Source organism: Pleurodeles waltl, chromosome 8 (assembly GCF_031143425.1).
Source record: "Pleurodeles waltl isolate 20211129_DDA chromosome 8, aPleWal1.hap1.20221129, whole genome shotgun sequence".
Classification (NCBI taxonomy): domain Eukaryota; kingdom Metazoa; phylum Chordata; class Amphibia; order Caudata; family Salamandridae; genus Pleurodeles; species Pleurodeles waltl.
In genome coordinates this window covers 1,466,641,351-1,466,660,966 of record NC_090447.1, presented here as the reverse complement: position 1 = coordinate 1,466,660,966, position 19,616 = coordinate 1,466,641,351, and the positions used below count along the sequence as shown (strand labels likewise).

At 45.7% G+C, this 19,616-nt stretch overlaps 1 protein-coding gene across 6 annotated transcripts in view; it reads left to right on the top strand.

The window, feature by feature from the left end:
* LSAMP (limbic system associated membrane protein) overlaps nt 1-19,616 on the top strand; it is an 879,557-nt gene that overhangs the window by 731,924 nt on the left and 128,017 nt on the right. For all 6 annotated transcript variants that reach the window (XM_069202657.1, XM_069202656.1, XM_069202658.1 and 3 more), the window contains exon 5: nt 7,021-7,141. In XM_069202657.1, the coding sequence (XP_069058758.1) occupies nt 7,021-7,141 (121 nt within the window). The remainder of the gene's footprint in view (nt 1-7,020; nt 7,142-19,616) is intronic.

Genomic DNA, 19,616 nt, shown 5'->3' with positions numbered 1-19,616 from the left:
GCAACATATTCTAAATATGGCGCACACATGGTGTTGTGTGCATGGGTATGCAAGAAAGTGGCACATCACAGCTGATGCACCACTCCTTTGTAAATCTGGCCCTTAGTTAGCTGAGGAGCCTATCCGGATGTCAATAGTCCTTTAAACCCTCACAGTTTATAAAGAGATTTACATGCAGGAGAGAATTTAGCTTTAACAGAAATCGCTATTTTCCGGAGGAAGACAGACTTTGGGTACGATTCAAAAAGGAACTTACGTGTAGTAAAGTTACAAGTGCGTAGTCTCCACACTCGTGGCGGAATCTCCGCACAGTGAACTCTCTGTAGTGCATCGTGCTGAGATTGCGCCACGAGTGTGCAGACTCCGCACTCGTAACTTTAGTACAAATAATTACTTTAGGTTGGTTTTGATTGGTTGTTGTGGCGCTGGTGGTGTTATTGTACTTTTATTGCTAACAGAATGTTATTATGGTAAATTTTATTTTTTGTGGGCTTGTTTTTGTGATTATAACTATGCTTTATTTTCTCATATTTGCTATGATTGATTTTGAATTGTGATTTTTAAATGATGTTGTTGTCTTTCGGTGATGCATTATGAAATTCAAATTTCAGGTAACAATGTTTCGATCTGGGTGTGTTATTTAAATTCATCAAGTATTCCTCTGGGAACTTAGGGCAAGATGTAGGTAGAAACCAATTTGCGAGTTGCAAATGCAACTCGCAAATTGGTATGCAGAAAGGTGTGCGACCCCATAGCGAGTCTAGGCACTCACGGGGATGGTGGCCTGCTGGAGACAGCAGACCACCATCCGTGACTGCTTTTAGATAAAGCAGTTTTTTTTTCTCTTTGCAGCCCGTTTTCCTTAAAGGAAAACGAGCTGCAAATAGAAAAAAATACCGAAACCTTTTTGTTTCGGTTTTTTTCAGAGTAGGCAGGGGTCCATAGGACCCCTGCCTGCTCTGAAAAAACATTGTTGTGAGCATTCACAAAGGGGAAGGGGTCCCATGGGGACCCCTTCCCGTTTGCGAATGAGTTACCATCCACTTCAAATGGATGGTAACTGCGGGTTGATTTGGCACAGCTTTCGCGGTCACAAATCAACCCTACATCGCGGTGCGACTCACAAATATGTAGGGAACGCCCCTTCCTATTTGGGAGTCTGAAACACATTTTGCGAGTTGGTACCAACTCGCAATATGTGTTTCAGCATCGCGTGAGGGCATTAGCGCCTCGCAAACGGCGTTTTTCGCTGTTTGCGAGGTGCTAATGCCTTCCTACATCTGGTCCTAAGTATTTGCAATTGTTACTATGAAGCTGGCGCTTTAGATACCATGCATAAAATACAAGTAGACCTTTCACTCCCCTGTCCCTTTAAATAAGAGTGCGGGGCAGAATAGAGTTGTGTCGACCTAAGTGAATTAGAAAGGTGATCTCTAGTTCATCATACAAAAAACGACCCTCTTCTTGCATCAACCATATCGATTTGCTCTCCTCCTTAAGAGACAAAAAGCAGCTTGGAAGGTAGGTCCTTTGAAAGTCAGAAGGCAAAAGTGATTGGGGGATGTTCAGAGCATGAATTGTATCCCCTGAATGACATCAACGTTTTGTATGTCAAACAAAGAGAAATCTCAGATCCAGCCAGAGACAGGATTGCGAAAAATAAAAGTACGAGCTGGTACCCGGGGAGTGGACAGCAAAGGGTAAGCAGGTAGGCACACCTTGGATGCTGGGATAAGTGGCGACCATAGATTCTTTGCCTAGTAGGACAGGGCTGCCATCATCTCCAGGTAGGTGGTAGTTTTGTGACTCCTCAGGTGCCAAGGGCCCAACAGTGCCCAGAGGTTCCCTAATGGCTGGCTGTAGACACAGAGTATGATTAGCGATGAATACCTGTACTTAGTAGTGGGAGGAGATGTGTGCAGTGTGGAAAAGTCCGTAATCATGGAAATAGCTCGTGGCGCGAGTGTCTCTTGGGGACAAGGTGACACATCCAAAGGTTGCATCTTCCTTTTTCTTGAGAACAAGTTCAAATTTTGCGTCTGCTCAGAAAGAAAGGAGGCTGAGAGCCATCTTAACAGAGACCACAATAAACACTCAGAGTAATGAATATTACCTGATAAATTTAATTAAACTGGTCGTGTTGAGCCCCCCTATTCTGCACAGGGAACAGCGCATTTCACCTTTTTTATTTTTTTACCTGTAAGAGAATTATATTTTTAACTTCTTCCTTCAAGGGTTACAGGAAGCAGGTGGTTATATTGCTAAAGATTCAGGTGTTGAAATGCCGTCTGATGGCCTTTAAAAATAAAACAAGCATTTGCGAGGTCTCTTTGTCTGTCTTTAAAGTGCTAATGCATGTACCGCAAGCTTGGGGAACAAAAACACCAAGGGCACATGCACAAGTGATACAGAAAAAAATGCAGATTGCGAAGACCCTCGGCTTAAATAATGCACATTTATGTACCCCTCCAGACACTAAGATCAGACCTATTGGCTTTTTCAATTCTTGGTAAAGCCAATAGGTAACTAACATTAAGAACACCTATATTTTACACACCAAAATGTGTTAGAGAACGCAACACCCTCCACAGTGAACTCTTCCATCATACAAACAAATCAACCCACGTGCATCATTCTCTCACATGCCATTGAACACACACCAAATACACTTCCCAGCGGAAGAGCATTTCATTGTCGGATGTGTCTTCTTCCGTTTCACATACACGAATTATTCCTAGAACATTCTGTATATGTCAGCTCGAGAGACTAGGGTCCTGTCTGTCACCTTACAGTTTTCAATAATTTGAAAGTACTGGAGAATGATACAGGCTGCGGTGCTCTGAGCCATTCTGCGCCACATTGATGCCGAGTGATTTACAGAAGGAACTGTAGACTCCTATGGAGTGGGGCCTTGATTTCCCTTGATGGAGTTGTGAGACAAGCTGTGAGTCAAGCATCCCTTTCCACAATAAACCGGAGCCTCCTGTGTCTCTAAAGTCTGATCCTACAAAGCTAGAGCGTGTACTTTCACAGGCTCCCGTGACCAAGCCGTGTAGGGGCATACACCCTACTCTTTAGTGGCACCCAACTTTGTCGACCGAGTCCTGAGACAAGGTATGGGAAGAGGCTGCTTTCCATAATAGCTTAACACTTGTTCAATTCTTATCGAGGTCCTCATCTACTTAAAGGATAGTACTGCAATGTTAGCCCACATAACATCATAGGCTCCCTTGGCCAAGCTTTAGGGACCTGAACAATATCTCAGCTTGTCAGCTTCTCATTATCTATACCCAGGCAGCATGAGATCAGTTGATGGTCCACCCAACCGATGCTGTGCACTTTTTATTTATTTATATTTACCACTCCAAGCTAGGTTTCCACCATCTTGCAATGGAAATTTAGTATTTAAAAAAAATAAAAACAGAAACACCTTTGCTAGTATCACAAAATTACTCTGGGGTCAAAATGGCCACCCTGTTCCATCAGGTCAGGAAAAGCATAAGTGCTTGGATAAATGGAGGTGAGGAACTGAAGCGGAGACATCTACAGAACATTCTACACTTTGAAGGCCTACGTTGAATTTAATGTCCTACGCCCCCACCTCCTCATCGTCCGTACGAACTTGGCGCCTCTACGCTATGCTCCTCACCTATGACAACATACTCATGGAATTCAAAGCGACAATAGAGTTGTTTCTACCCATAAAAGATACCCCGAATACAGCTGGCACATTACTTTGGGACACTTTGAAGGCAGTAGTAAGGGGTCAATTTATTGCTATTGCAGCATGCGTTGATGCAGACGGACGCACTAAACGCATAAAACTGGAGAGCAGCAGTCAAGGACTTAGGGCCAGATGTAGGTAGCATTTTGTGCCTCGCAAACAGCGAAAAACGCCGTTTGCGAGGCGCAAAAGGCCTCACACGATGCAGAAACACATTTTGCGAGTCGGTACTGACTCGCAAAATGTGTTTCCGACTCAAAAATAGGAAGGGGAGTTCCCTTCCTATTTGCGACCGCATTGCGATGTAGAGTTGATTTGTGACCGCGAAAGCGGTCGCAAATCAACTCGCAGTTACCATCCACTTGAAGTGGATGGTAACTCATTTGCAAACGGGAAGGGGTTCCCTATGGGACCCCCTCCCCTTTGTGAATGCAAACAAATATATTTTTTCAGAGCAGGCAGTGGTCCTATGGACCACTGTCTACTCTGAAAAAAAACGAAACAAAAAGAAAAAAAAAATGCTTTATTCAAAAGCAGTCACGGACATGGTGGTCTGCTGTCTCCAGCAGGCCACCATCCCCGTGAGTGCCTAGACTCGCTATGGGGTCGCAAACTGCGACCCACCTCATAAATATTCATGAGGTGGGTCTTTGCGACCCCATAGCGAGTCGCAGAAGGTGTCTGAGACACCTTTCTGCATAACATTTTGTGAGTTGCAAATTGTGAGTCGCTAGTACTCGCAATTTGAACCTCGCAAAATGTTTTCTTCCTACATCTGGCCCTTAGTGACTACACAAAAAAACGCTGGCTCCCTGGCGATGCGATGGCAGTTGAATGCGGCCCGCAAGCAGTTTAGGGCTCTTTGATATGGGCAGGGTGGGATACGCTTTGCTATGGACAAAGCAAAAATATTATGCGGGTGGGAATAAGGCAGGGCACGTACTGGCTCACCACCTCCACTCACAAGCGTTACAGCAAGAAGTAGCTGAGCTGTGGTCAATTGATGGCACTCTGATTTAACAAGATGAGCAGATCGCTGAGGAATTTGCCACGTTTTATGCTACCCTCTACTCCACAGAGGAGATTAATGATGATAGCATAGACATCTTCTTAGACTCAGTCCCTCTATCTAGTACCCCACTGGCGACTGCCGCCTGCCTCAACAAAGACATAACCCCCACTGAGGTCCTTATGGCCATTAAGCGCCTCCAGCCTGGCAAGGCTCTTGGCCACGATGGGTATAGTGCAGAGTTCTATAGAGCTTTCAGGACACTCCTAGCCCCCATACTGGCATGGTTATTTAATGATTTCAGCACCACTGACTCCTTCGCCTCCACGATGCAATTGGCAACGATCGCGGTTATTCCCAAAATGGGAAAGGACCGCCAATACTGTTTCTCCCACCCACCCATATCACTCTTAAATGTAGACACAAAAATATTTATGTGTATCCTGGCCAGCAGACTAGCTCTGTACTTCCAGGGTTTGGTGGACCCTGACCAGACAGGGGTTATCCCTGAAAGGAGCTGTAGTGATAATACCAAACACCAGTACCACCTTTTGGACAAGACACAGCTATCTCGGATACCTGCAATTCGCCTGTCTATTGACAGGGAGAAGGCATTTGATTGGGTCCTCTGGCCATACCTTAAAGCAGTGTTGACGCGTTATGGGCTGGGGCCACGTTTTCGCCTGTAGATTCAATGCAGCTATGCCTCTTCTAAGACAATGATGTGAGTGAATAGTCTTCTGACCCGTCACTTTCCCATAGCTAAGGGCACAAGGCAGGGATGTCCCCTTTTGCCCTTATTATTAACTCTATACATGGAGTCGATGGCTGAACGCATCCGCAGGCATCCACAAATCTCTGGCGTTATGTTGGGCGGCAGGTCACATAAGATTGCTCTCTGTGCGGATGATGTCCTGCTCTCTGTAACATCGCCATATGTTTCCCTGCCAGTGGTTTTGCAGGAATTGACAAAATTCAGGGCATTCTCAGGATTCAAAACTAACCTACAAAAATCATCTATTTTGCATCTAACTGTGCCCGAGGCAGACATGGCATGCTTAATGACTGCTTTTCTATTTATCTGGGCAGCGCAAGGGGTGAGGTACTTGGGCTTGCAGATCTACTCTACTCCAGTGCTAAAGGCAGATCACGATTATGCTGCGGTCTCAGCAACTGTGCGGTTGGATCTTTCCTGAAGGAAGGGGTACGACCTCTCTTGGCTGGGCCGCCTAGAGGCGGTTAAGATGGCGCTACTACCAAAAGTACTATACGTTATGCAAACATTGCTGCTGCCACCCCTCCCCCACAGATCCTGGATAAAATGCAGAACCAGAAAAGGGAATTCTTATGAGATGGAACGAAGGCGACAATGGCAAAGGCACAGGCCTGGGGGTTCCCCACTTGGTGAGCTACTATCGCGCAGCACAACTGTGCTATATGGTGGAGTGGTCCCACCCAACAACAGAGAAACATTGGTGCTTTATTGATCAGGCAGTAGCAGGGGTTCATATATGGTAAATACCATGTTTGCCAAAGGAACACCAGGAGTATATATTTCCCCGTACTGCTGTGGCGGTATGGGACAAGGTACAAATGCAGAAAGGCTTATCCACCCCTGTCTCCTCCCAGACACCAATTATAGGAAATCCTGTTATTGTGTCATGAGGGGAGGTGTTGGGGTAGGTTGTTTCAGCAACTCATAGCTCCACAATGACTCCCTTAAAGTCGTGGACCCCTGCAGCAGAGATGGATGGTCTGGTCAGAAAATCTAGATTCCACAGAGACCGGATTAACCCCTACCCCTCCACCCCACACACACATGCACACCAAAAGACAGGTGCTTGGGGGTTCCCATAGCAATGAACTCCCTCACCAAATAGGGCATCTGGTCCTGGTGAACCGCTTCCCAACAAATGTAATGTGAAATGATGTCAGGCTGAAATGTTTAACCCTATACCTCACTAACATTAATTCTGGATGTATTTATTGTATTTAATTTCGCTAAAGGTTCTGTAATTTTGTACAAGTTTGTTGCTTCACATGGGTTTTTGTTTGTAATAGGAATAGTAAATAGGACTCAAAATGCTTGCTCTGTGATGTTTCTCCCACTGCGTTGCGCCTCTAATGATTTTGGTCACTGAGCGTAGAACTGGAAGAAACCCTCAGAAACTTCATCGTTGTTTTTAACGAAGGATTGTTTAGAGGTATCTGCTCGGTGTTTGTTTCTCTGTTTTGTTTGGTGTCAGGAGCATTGATAATAACAGCATTTCTTTTATTCCTCTCACAGATCCCCCAACCATCACGGAGTCCAAAAATTACGAGGGCTTCATGGGGAAGCCTGCCTTCCTGCGTTGCGAGGCTTCAGCGGTGCCCACACCTGAATTTGCGTGGTACAGAGACGACACCAGGTAACTCTTTATAACAAGCACTTGGTTGGTTGTAACCGGTTACTGCCATAGACCCTGATGGCTATGGCCAAAATTGACTCAAGCCATCCTCTGCCAAGGGACCCATCACGCCAACTTCAATAGATTCTCAGACACAAAGCTGGGATTGGCCCTTTGAGCTCCAGACTATGTCAGTACTCTAGCTGTCACCATACATACACAGTGCCAGGTGCCATCAATTCTTTTCAGTGCAGGGCCTGAAAGACCAGGCACTTATGCATGTATTCTTAATAACCTTGAAAATATAGTCACTACCACAGAACAAAACGCACTCCCAAATATTGTTGCCACGCATGCAGAAACACCCATTCCCGCATAAACTAGATAATCTATAGCAGTACACATACTCAGTCATATAAAATGCCCATTCTTAGCGAATGCATCCACTTTTATTCAGGGTGCCATCTTTCACAGAATGTATCCACTCAAACTATATTTCCCCTGTGACACTCTTACTAAGTGAAGGTACTCTTACTAAACATGCCCACTCATACTTACAAAATGGATTAATTCTGAATGAACTAATTTTACACACTCTACCCACTTTTAAAGATAGTAGTAATTTCTAAATAATATTCTGACACATACAGAATTTACAGACGTGTACCTGCTCCCACCCGTAGATCAAATCCATTCTTACTGATTGATACATTAGCATTGCTCAGAGATAATCGCCTCTTTCAGGAAATACACATTTTCACAGATTGCAGCTACTCCCAAAGAACACACTCACAGAACATTGCCCTCATCACAATCTGTGCCGACTCTTCCTGTACATGCCGAATCATATAGAATATCTACTCTCAAAGAACGCGACCACTCTCGCAGACCGTAGACATCATTACTAAATGTATTCACGGTCACTCCTCTAGAACACATCCCAGACAACTCAGACAGAGTGCCCCCTGTTTACTGAATCTGCCCACCTTCAGTAAGGGCCTGATTTAGAACTCAGTGGACGGGTTACTCAGTCACAACGGTGACTGATATCCCGCCTATCAAATATCTAATCCCATTCTATCCTATGGGATTTTCATTTTGGCGGACTGGATAACTGTCACTGTTGTGACGGAGTAACTCGTCCGCAGAGTTCTAAATCAGGCCTTAAATGTATTTGCTCTTCCAGAACATGACCCTCTTACTAAATGGACCCACAGTCGCACAAAAAGCAGACTCTTGGGTAACATGCTGATTATGGCTAACTGTTGTATTCACTCTTACAAATTGTGCCCCCATTGCAGATTGCACCCGCTCTCACACAATGTGCCCTTTCCCACAAAACATGCCCATCATTACAAAATCTACCTATTCTTCAAAAACATGCTCTCTCTTATAGGATGCACTCATTCGCACTGAATGCACCCACTGTCATAGAACATGCCCGTCATAACTACATGTACTCATTCTTCCTGAACATGCCCCTCTCACAGATTGCACCCACTCTCACACAATCTGCCCGTCCATACAGAAAATACCAGTCATCACAAAAGGTACTCAGTATTTGCCCCTAAATGTGCTCTCAATTCCCTTTTCTTACACAACTTACCCACTTTCGCAGAATCTACCCACTTTCACAGAACATGTCCATCGTTGCCTTGTCTCACTATTCTAGAGCACTTACTCACTTACAGAATGTTCCTACTCTACAGAATGCGTCCACTATCACGTAACACCCCATCACTAAATAAACTTACTTTTCCACAACATACCCTCTCCTATACAACACACCCATTCTCACAGAATGCACCCACTCTCACATATTGGTCCCATAGTCACTAAATATTCTTACTCTTCCAGAATATGATCCCTCTTACTAAATGTACCCATTGTCACACAACATGCTTATCATCTTTGAATATATTCGCTCTTCCAGAATGTGGCCTCTATTACGGAATGCACCCACTCTCACATATTGGTCCCATTGTCACTAAATATTCTTACTCTTCCAGAATATGATCCCTCTCACTAAATCTACCCACTGTCACACAACATGCTTATCATCATTGAATATATTCGCTCTTCCAGAATGTGGCCTTTATTACAGAACACCACCATTCTCACTAAAATCATCTAGCCTCACAGAGCATGCGCATCATGTACTCATTTATCCACAGTATTTCTTCTCCTAAAGAACATACCCATTTTCACAGAATCTACTCACTCTCATAAAATGTGTCCACAAGTCCATCATGACTAAGTGATGGGTGTGCCTTCTTTGCAGAATGTATCCATTCTTACGGAATGTGCCCACACTCAGAAGGTGACAATCATCATTATATTGTTAACATAATCTTCCTCACGTAACAGCATCACTCATGCACAATATTACCTTCATCACCAAGTGTAGCCACTCCCATGAAACATGTCCATGCTGCATGTAGGAAGTTGGCTCTGTATGTGCTATTTCAAAGTAAGGAATAGCATGCACAGAGTCCAAGGGTTCCCCTTAGAGGTAAAATAGTGGTAAAAATAGATAATACTAATGCTCTATTTTGTGGTAGTGTGGTCGAGCAGTAGGCTTATCCAAGGAGTAGTGTTAAGCATTTGTTGTACATACACATAGACAATAAATGAGGTACACACACTCAGAGACAAATCCAGCCAATAGGTTTTGTTATAGAAAAATATCTTTTCTTAGTTTATTTTAAGAACCACAGGTTCAAATTTAACATGTAATATCTTGTTTGAAAGGTATTGCAGGTAAGTACATTAGGAACTTTGAATCATTTCAATTGCATGTATACTTTTTAAGTTATTCTCAAATAGCTATTTCAAAAGTGGACACTGCAATTTTCACAGTTCCTGGGGGAGGTAAGTTTTTGTTAGTTTTACCAGGTAAGTAGGACACTTACAGGGTTCAGTTCTTGGTCCAAGGTAGCCCACCGTTGGGGGTTCAGAGCAACCCCAAAGTTACCACACCAGCAGCTCAGGGCCGGTCAGGTGCAGAGTTCAAAGTGGTGCCCAAAACGCATAGGCTATAATGGAGAGAAGGGGGTGCCCCGGTTCCGGTCTGCTTGCAGGTAAGTACCCGCGTCTTCGGAGGGCAGACCAGGGGGGTTTTGTAGGGCACCGGGGGGGACACAAGCCCACACAGAAATTTCACCCTCAGCGGCGCGGGGGCGGCCGGGTGCAGTGATAGAACAAGCGTCGGGTTCGCAATGTAAGTCAATGAGAGATCTAGGGATCTCTTCAGCGCTGCAGGCAGGCAAGGGGGGGCTTCCTCGGGGAAACCTCCACTTGGGCAAGGGAGAGGGACTCCTGGGGGTCACTTCTGCAGTGAAAGTCCGGTCCTTCAGGTCCTGGGGGCTGCGGGTGCAGGGTCTTTTCCAGGCGTCGGGACTTAGGTTTCAGAGAGTCGCGGTCAGGGGAAGCCTCGGGATTCCCTCTGCAGGCGGTGCTGTGGGGGCTCAGGGGGGACAGGTTTTGGTACTCACAGTCGTAGAGTAGTCCGGGGGTCCTCCCTGAGGTGTTGGTTCTCCACCAGCCGAGTCGGGGTCGCCGGGTGCAGTGTTGCAAGTCTCACGCTTCTTGCGGGGAGTTGCAGGGTTCTTTAAAGCTGCTTCTTGAAACAAAGTTGCAGTCTTTTTGGAGCAGGTCCGCTGTCCTCGGGAGTTTCTTGTCGTCGTCGAAGCAGGGCAGTCCTCAGAGGATTCAGAGGTCGCTGGTCCCTTTGGAAGGCGTCGCTGGAGCAGAGTTCTTTGGAAGGCAGGAGACAGGCCGGTGAGTTTCTGGAGCCAAGGCAGTTGTTGTCTTCTGGTCTTCCTCTGCAGGGGTTTTCAGCTAGGCAGTCCTTCTTCTTGTTGTTGCAGGAATCTAATTTTCTAGGGTTCAGGGTAGCCCTTAAATACTAAATTTAAGGGCGTGTTTAGGTCTGGGGGGTTAGTAGCCAATGGCTACTAGCCCTGAGGGTGGGTACACCCTCTTTGTGCCTCCCCCCAAGGGGAGGGTGTCACAATCCTAACCCTATTGGGGGAATCCTCCATCTGCAAGATGTAGGATTTCTAAAAGTTAGAGTCACCTCAGCTCAGGACACCTTAGGGGCTGTCCTGACTGGCCAGTGACTCCTCCTTGTTGCTTTCTTTGTTCCCTCCAGCCTTGCCGCCAAAAGTGGGGGCCGTGGCCGGAGGGGGCGGGCAACTCCACTAAGCTGGAGTGCCCTGCTGGGCTGTGACAAAGGGGTGAGCCTTTGAGGCTCACCGCCAGGTGTTACAGCTCCTGCCTGGGGGAGGTGTTAGCATCTCCACCCAGTGCAGGCTTTGTTACTGGCCTCAGAGTGACAAAGGCACTCTCCCCATGGGGCCAGCAACATGTCTCTAGTGTGGCAGGCTGCTGGAACTAGTCAGCCTACACAGACAGTCGGTTAAGTTTCAGGGGGCACCGCTAAGGTGCCCTCTGGGGTGTATTTTGCAATAAAATGTACACTGGCATCAGTGTGCATTTATTGTGCTGAGAAGTTTGATACCAAACTTCCCAGTTTTCAGTGTAGCCATTATGGTGCTGTGGAGTTCGTGTTTGACAAACTCCCAGACCATATACTCTTATGGCTACCCTGCACTTACAATGTCTAAGGTTTTGTTTAGACACTGTAGGGGTACCATGCTCATGCACTGGTACCCTCACCTATGGTATAGTGCACCCTGCCTTAGGGCTGTAAGGCCTGCTAGAGGGGTGACTGACCTATACTTGCATAGGCAGTGAGAGGCTGGCATGGCACCCTGAGGGGAGTGCCATGTCGACTTACTCGTTTTGTTCTCACTAGCACACACAAGCTGGCAAGCAGTGTGTCTGTGCTGAGTGAGAGGTCTCTAGGGTGGCATAAGACATGCTGCAGCCCTTAGAGACCTTCCTTGGCATCAGGGCCCTTGGTACTAGAAGTACCAGTTACAAGGGACTTATCTGGATGCCAGGATCTGCCAATTGTGGATACAAAAGTACAGGTTAGGGAAAGAACACTGGTGCTGGGGCCTGGTTAGCAGGCCTCAGCACACTTTCAATTGTAAACATAGCATCAGCAAAGGCAAAAAGTCAGGGGGCAACCATGCCAAGGAGGCATTTCCTTACACTGCACAATACATCCAGCCTCTCAAGATCTGTTCTCTCTAACAGCATATGTTCACTCCCACTGACCGTGCTCACGCCTGGGTTACTAACCCACCGAGGGAGAACGTGCAACTCAAACCCACTGCCTTTTTATATCCCAGCTCCAAAAATATAGCAGCGTTTTGGTTGTTTCTTTATATTCTGAAAGTTTGTTAGAGTCCTTGTTAAGGTCATATTTAGGCATAGCCGCTGTGTATTTCCATCTTGAGTGTTCACCTGTTAGAACAGAAAGGGGCCCAGAGAGGTTGGAGGGTGATCTTGCCTGTCTTTGCAAAGTAGACCCCACAAACATGGGACCAAAGACATGATGTTTTATGCTTTTACTTAGCTGGCTATTAGAAGAAAAAGCCATTGTGGTGCTTTAACGCGTATTTTGAATGGGATAACAGAGTATTTCCTTTCAAGCACAAAAATTGTCATGCAGAAAACACCATCAAAGCATATGTGTTCCATTTTACAAAAGTATAGTTGCATACTCAAACATACCATAAAAACAGTCCCTTTTTATACATTTTTATTTTGTATGGTTTTTAAAGTACTTACCTCAATATAGTGCAACAGTCCAATGGCTACATAATTTTGCGTAAATATAAATATTGTTTAAAAAATAGTGAAGATGCTCATGGTCAACCATAGGGAAAACCTTGCAATTTACATTTTCTGCCCATCAAGGTGCTGCATCACATTGTAAACTCATTTATATTCAGATGGAGGCGAAGCTTACTCAGTTTCAGTTCCCAACGAGTACATGACACTAGTCTGAATTGCTTCCGCACAGCACAATATCCATCCCTTTGAAAAACTCATTATCGTACTTTCAGTTGTACCCAAAACATGGCTCTCTGCATTGATCTTTTTAGCAGCTGGACACCGACCACTGATAATGGTGAACAGCAACATCATCCCACCATTGTCATTTTGAGGGAGCATTGAGATAAGGGGGGAAGGAGAATGTTGTGGACTAGAAATGAATGAGCCGCACTCACACCACCACATCATTCCACCGCTGTCACTCATATGTTGAGGTTACAGTGAGGGCAAGGGTGCAGGAGGGTGTTGTGACCTGGAACTGGATGAGTCCCACTTTCACTGCCACATCATCCCACCACTGTCCCTCATATGTTGAGGGTGCAGTGAGGTAAGGGATACAGGAGGATGTTGGGGTCTGGTATTGAATGAGCTACATTTGCACAACCACATAATCCCACCGCTGTCACTCTTATACTGAGGGTAGAGTGAGGAAAGGGGTACAGGAGGATGTTGTGGTCTGGTACTGAACTTTAATAACCTGTGCAGACACACTCTACTGAGTGACATGAACCATAATTGCAGTGGTAAATTGTGGAGTTGGAAAGACTGCACAGAGGTAAGACTTCCCATGCAAAGGACATGACGTTGCAACATCCCCAAAACTTGGCATTACCTCTCCTCAAAGTCAGTGAGCCGATCAGTGAAGCGGAGACTGGTATAGTGCAACAGTGTAATATGCGTGACTTGTTGGCACTTTCTGCTTGAGGTGGTGGTTGCACCGAGATTTTAATAGGCATCTATCTGTACACAGTTATGAGGGCTAGTTAGAAGTGTTTGAGGACCCAGTAATTAGACTAGGGCTTGTAGTCTGCCCTGGTTAATACTGTTACAAGAAAAAGCCTAGAACATCTGCTGCATGTTTAATGATGAAGATGTGCCTTGAAGGGCCTGGCACATATTTCCTTAATGAGAATGGGCTTTGCAACAACCAATAAAAATGAAGCTCCCTCTTTCAGGCCTGAATGATGGACAACTTCAAAGCTCACCTCTGCTGCCAGGTATGTGGAGGACACAAAGCTTCTTTAGAACTAAGAAAAAACGTTCAGCAAAAACAAAAACCCTCCCCTAGTGCACAAGTATTTCTACAAGCTGATGTAGGCACTGTGCCAAAGATTCCACCAAATTAAACAAAACAAGTTCAACATAAGGAGGATCCAATACCCTTGAAGCCCTCCTTGCTCTTAGGGTGGAGGACAAGACACCCGTTCCAAGAGGAGACACACTTACACAAGCAATATTATTCTCAGCCACATGTAACTACTCAAGTCATACTCCAGTCCATTGTGTTTTTTTGCTCATTGTGCCACTTTAGACTGAAACCAACCATGTGCAGATCAGACTCTCTTATGAAGATAGAACTGGACAGATTTTAACACTCATGTAAAGGTGCTTTCCCCCCCGTTTGTTCAGAAATGGGTGGTGCCAAAAAGCAGCACTTTTTGGCTGCAGCGGGTTTGTGTTTCTGTTCAACTCTCGAGCAATTTGCTCCCAAGATCAGGGGATTTTTCGATCTCGCCACACAACATCAGGATACTGTGGTGCTAACAGCCGCCGCACTGAGCATGCTCCATTGTAAAAATACGCTTCAGGAGCCAAGCCTTCCACTTCGAGCCCATAACCAGCAATACATAATTGTTATTTGTGAGCTTCACGTCAAATGTGCACATTTCCGACAACTAAAATAAACAGTTTGTGCGCGTTAACAACGCCCCTACTGCTGGCGCCTTTGTGGCACATGGAGCTTGTTTTCTGGCTCGCTCCAACGGCACGGCGCCCTGTAAGGTTCGTTTTGATTAGCGCTTTATAGGGTTGCCCGTGTGACTTTTCGCCCACTGCTTTCAGTGAGGGAAGGGGTGCCTTAACAAAGAGATCCGGCTCCCACCCCCATGATACGTCCAGCTGGTGAGGCATTCTTCCGAGGAGTGATTTTCCCAGTTGGAGGGGGTTTAATAAAACACAAATGAATGTTACTGTAACTCATCGCCATTTGCTGGGGACAGAAAGTGCAATTCTTTATTTTTTGTCAACTTGTCAGGTGATAATTACCTGCTGCCGGCAACAGAGGATCGGAGCTGTGCCAACATAAATAAAATCCCAGGTTATAACGCGTTGATGAGAGTTACCAAGCGCAGACATAGTTCACGCGCAGAAACAGGGAAGTGCCGCGAGAGTTCCATGTGTAACCAAGACAATGGGGAGCGCAGGGTTTCATGAATGGAGGAGTTATTTCTACCCCGCTGACCCATTCTGCAAAGGACCTCAAGTAATGTCCTCCTGAAGCGCTTGTGTCCACGTGGGAGGACCATCACACGCACCCTGCAAATCCCCTTGATTCTCTATGGTCTTGGTGTGCCGTTAGATAGAGTGTTCTCTACTCTAGCTTTCCCACAATGGGCAACGGCGGCCATGTTGCCTCTGGTTCTGTACACTAAGCCTCTCTTACACAATAGGCCTTAATTAGACAATGCACCTCATTACCTTGACTAAGGCAAGCATGGTGCTTGGAGGGCAGCGCTGTAGCCAGTGAGGAAGTGAGCATCCCCTTATTTGTAGTTGTGCAATGAATAAAAATGAACATGTTTGTTCTGGGAAACCTGCCACATACATATTTTTGCAAGATTATCCAACACATGCGGGGGCTCAGACGAAATGTGGGCCTGCCGGAAATGGCTCGCCTCACTTCCACGGCACATTCTCTTCTGTGCACTGTCTGCTCAGGTTGACAGACCTAAAAGTTTCTTTCTACTGTCCACTCATTGTTTGATTTAGAGCTTAATTTGATTAGTGGAGTCCAAAGGCTTGTCTTAATGACGTGACTTGAAAGCCCAGTCATAAAAGCAGACCTTTCGCTACCACAGCAGGGCATAGGAACCAGGGTCAAAGTGGGAGAGAAAACAGACTCGGGCACCAAACTAAAGGTAGCCTCCATGGTGAATTAGGTAAAAAAAGGCCCACATTTCCAAACCAATGCAGTTTTGAACTTGTAAAGACAAGTTGTACAAGTATTTTGCAAAGTATGGAAGACTGCATGCACGTGTGCATGCTGCAGAGAATGTTTGTGGGAATATCAGTGAAACCAACAGTAAAACCCAGCCCACCAGTCCATAAAACAGGCCCACAAACAGCCAAAACACCGGCCCACACACGTCAGATCAGCCCTTCTGACACTGCCTGATTGCCCTGTAGGACAGCCTGACACTGATAGGCACCTCCCTTGCATGTCTAGTTATGAGGGCTTGTGGCCAGTCTGACACAGATAGGCACCTCCCTTGCATGTCTAGTTATGAGGGCTTGTGGACAGACCTTAGGTCTTTCCCTCTATGACCCAGTAATTAGAATAGGTCTTGAAGTCTGCCCTGGTTAATACTATTACAAGAAAAAGCCTAGAACATCTGCTGCATGTTTAATGCTGATGATGCGCCTTGAAGTGCCAGGCTTGAGGATAGCATGGCTACTCAACTATTTTTAGATAACTGTTGTCTTTATGAAACCCACAGAACTCAATTGTCCCTGGCCTAGTTGGGCCTGTCAAGTGGTTGTCACAATTAACCTTCCTTGCTAATTGCTTGTACCTTAAAGTCCTGGCACATATTTCTTTAATGAGACTAAGCTCTGCAACAACCAATAAAAATAAAGCTCCCCCTTTCAGGCCTGAATGATGCACAACTTCAAAGCTCACCTCTGCTGCCAGGTATGTGGACGACAGAAAACTTCTTTATGACTTAGAACAAAGGGTTCAGCAAAAAACACCTCTCCAATAGCAGAAATGTTTCTGCATGCACTATGCCAAATCTCCCGTCAAATTAAACAAAACAAGTTCAGCATGAAGGTGGATCAATTAGCCTCTAAAGCCCTCCTTTCTCTAAAGGTTGAGGACAAGACACCCGTTCCAAGAGGAGACACACTTACACAAGCAATATTATTCTCAGCCACAGGTAATTACTCAAGTTATACTCCAGTCCATTGTGCTTTTTGCTCATTATGCCACTGTAGACTGAAACCTACCAAGTGCAGATCAGACTCTGATATGAAGATAGCCCTGGAAAGATTTTAACACTCATGTAAAGGCGCTTTCCATCCTGTTTGGTAAATTTAACACTACAGCAAAATTTATTTTAACACTGTAAAACTTCACACTTGTATAGCGCACTACTCACCCATGAGGGTCTCAAGGTGCTGTACGCATACCACTGTGGAAACCCTCCTGGCTTTTCCCTGTGAGGCATCCACTCCTGGACAGCCCCAGGGTGAAGCCAGGCATCCAAGTGCTGTGAAGGCCGTTGTGGAGATTAGGCAAGCTATTGCCCAGAGTCACAGTGTGGGACCCATTAATTAGATTAGGCACCGAGGTGAGAATTAGCTGGTCCAAGGGAATTGAGCCCAAGACCCACCAAGGTGGGAATTGAACCCTGGCCCCGGGCCAGATCCCTGCAGCAGGATCTGCCGCTCTAACCATTGTGCCACACTTATCCACTCATCAGAAAGCACTTTCCATCCGGTTGGGTGAATATAACATTACAGAGAAATTGCTTTTATTCCCACTATCTTGATTATAAATAGCACCAAGGAATGAAGCGTTTCAAAATGATTCCTTATTTGGGATATACCTGTGTGAGGTTATGGTGCCCTTATGTTGTATTGTGTACATCTACATCATTTGGGCTGCAGGGCTTTGCCCTCTGGGATCCTTTAATGCAATGCTACTCCCAGCTAACCTGAGTCACAAAACCTGAAAAAACAAAAAAGGCCGGTTGGAGTCTCCTGGCCTTCTTGAAAACCTTCACTGATCAAGAACCTGCAATCACCTCCTCCCAACGCAACCGCAAGTCAGTTTCAGCCATGGGCAAACGGCAAAGAAGAAGGGCTAGTCTCCACCGTAAGGCTTTATGGTAAATAACATTTCATTGCATTGTTTTGCAATTGTCTTTATATAGCGCTTACTTTCCCAACGAGATGTTGAAGCACTTGACACCACGCAGCAGCCTGCTCCAGAACGTTTACTTTATCCGACTGGAACACTCATTTCAGTCTAATAAACTTCCCTCCGGTGGGAAGCTAGGTTGAGCTGAAAACGTAGAGCATTCATTCTCCATACAAAGGATGTTCCCCTCCTCCCCCAACACTTTAAAAGATCTGCAGACCCTGCACAAATAATGGCAAGAGTCAGAAAATGGCACAGAGACTGATGGATTTCTCTACAACCATCAAGACAGAGGCATTAAATTTACTACCCCTGGCAGAAACAGGAAAACCAAGATTGAGTTTGCAATCCCCAGATTTATAGCACAACACAGAATAAATACACTTCTTCTGCTGTGCTTGTGTTTAATTTGACTCTACCCCCCCCCCCAGATATCTTCAGACGGGGTGCAATCCATAATTCTAGTCCAATATTTACTGGAGGTTTATGCAGGCAGTGGCGGAATATGCACGCCTAAACAAGTCTGTGGGTAAGACTCAGTAAATCAATGCCTGCTTCTACTGCTTTCTGTGGAAAGCAGCCCTGAAATGGGGCACATGGGTGTGCATTGCTGCATACACACAGGGGCCTTTGACATGAGTAATCTTGCACATTTCATCAGCACGGTCCTTCAAGCCCCTTAGTTCAAAGGTCTGCCTCCCTGTCGTATACTCCACCTTGCATTCAGTTCACATTGTTTTCCTGTTATGCTTCGGCATGTCCAGGTACCAAAGCTCACCTTCTGTCTGCTGTGATTGGTGGAGAAAGAGTTGGATGTGTGCTGTCCATTGCAGGAGTCTGTGCCTGTCTTTGCATTTTTCTGGTGGTCAAGGAGACTGGTTTGTCGATAGAATGGATTGCCTTCCACCTGGCTCTCACCACCTAGAAGCTACTGGGTTTTGCATTGAGCACTATCAAACAAATATTCATAAGCATACACATTGTCCTTTTATCTCCTATGCCTAAATGTGGTCCTTGTGCTGTCCAGACCCTGCTCTCATTACCTTGAGTTTATTTACCTTTGAGGGAGATGGGCAAGGATATTTTCATTGTGGACCCTCATGCCTCAGGAGAGCAAACCCCATACACAGCAAGCGTTCTCATGGAGCATTATAAAGTCATACTTGACACCAAACAGTGATAAGCTAGGAGGCTTCAGTCAGAGGAAGAATTGCTAGAGGGCGCTAGACCAAAACCTCCCCAAAACAAGGCTTTGATGGCCAACACAAAGACAGAATGATACTTTTTTTAAAGTCTCCCTTGCCCTCTATCCAGCTTCAGGCCAAGCTCAGGGCATGCTTTCAGAGGGTAAAATCCCTGTTAAGTCATGGGCTCAGAAGCACTCAAGAGGCGTGTGTCTTTGTCTGGATAGGCATGTAAAATAAATCATTGTGTCATGTCTGCAGTCCCCTCAAGGTAGATCCGCACACAAGGACACCGATGTGATACCGATTCACTGATCATGTGTATCAAAAATGTCACATAAATGGATGCTTCCACTTGCGCCCCACATCTCAAGGGGCATTAGTGAACTGGAGTACACTGGGGTGCCATCACATATTGGTC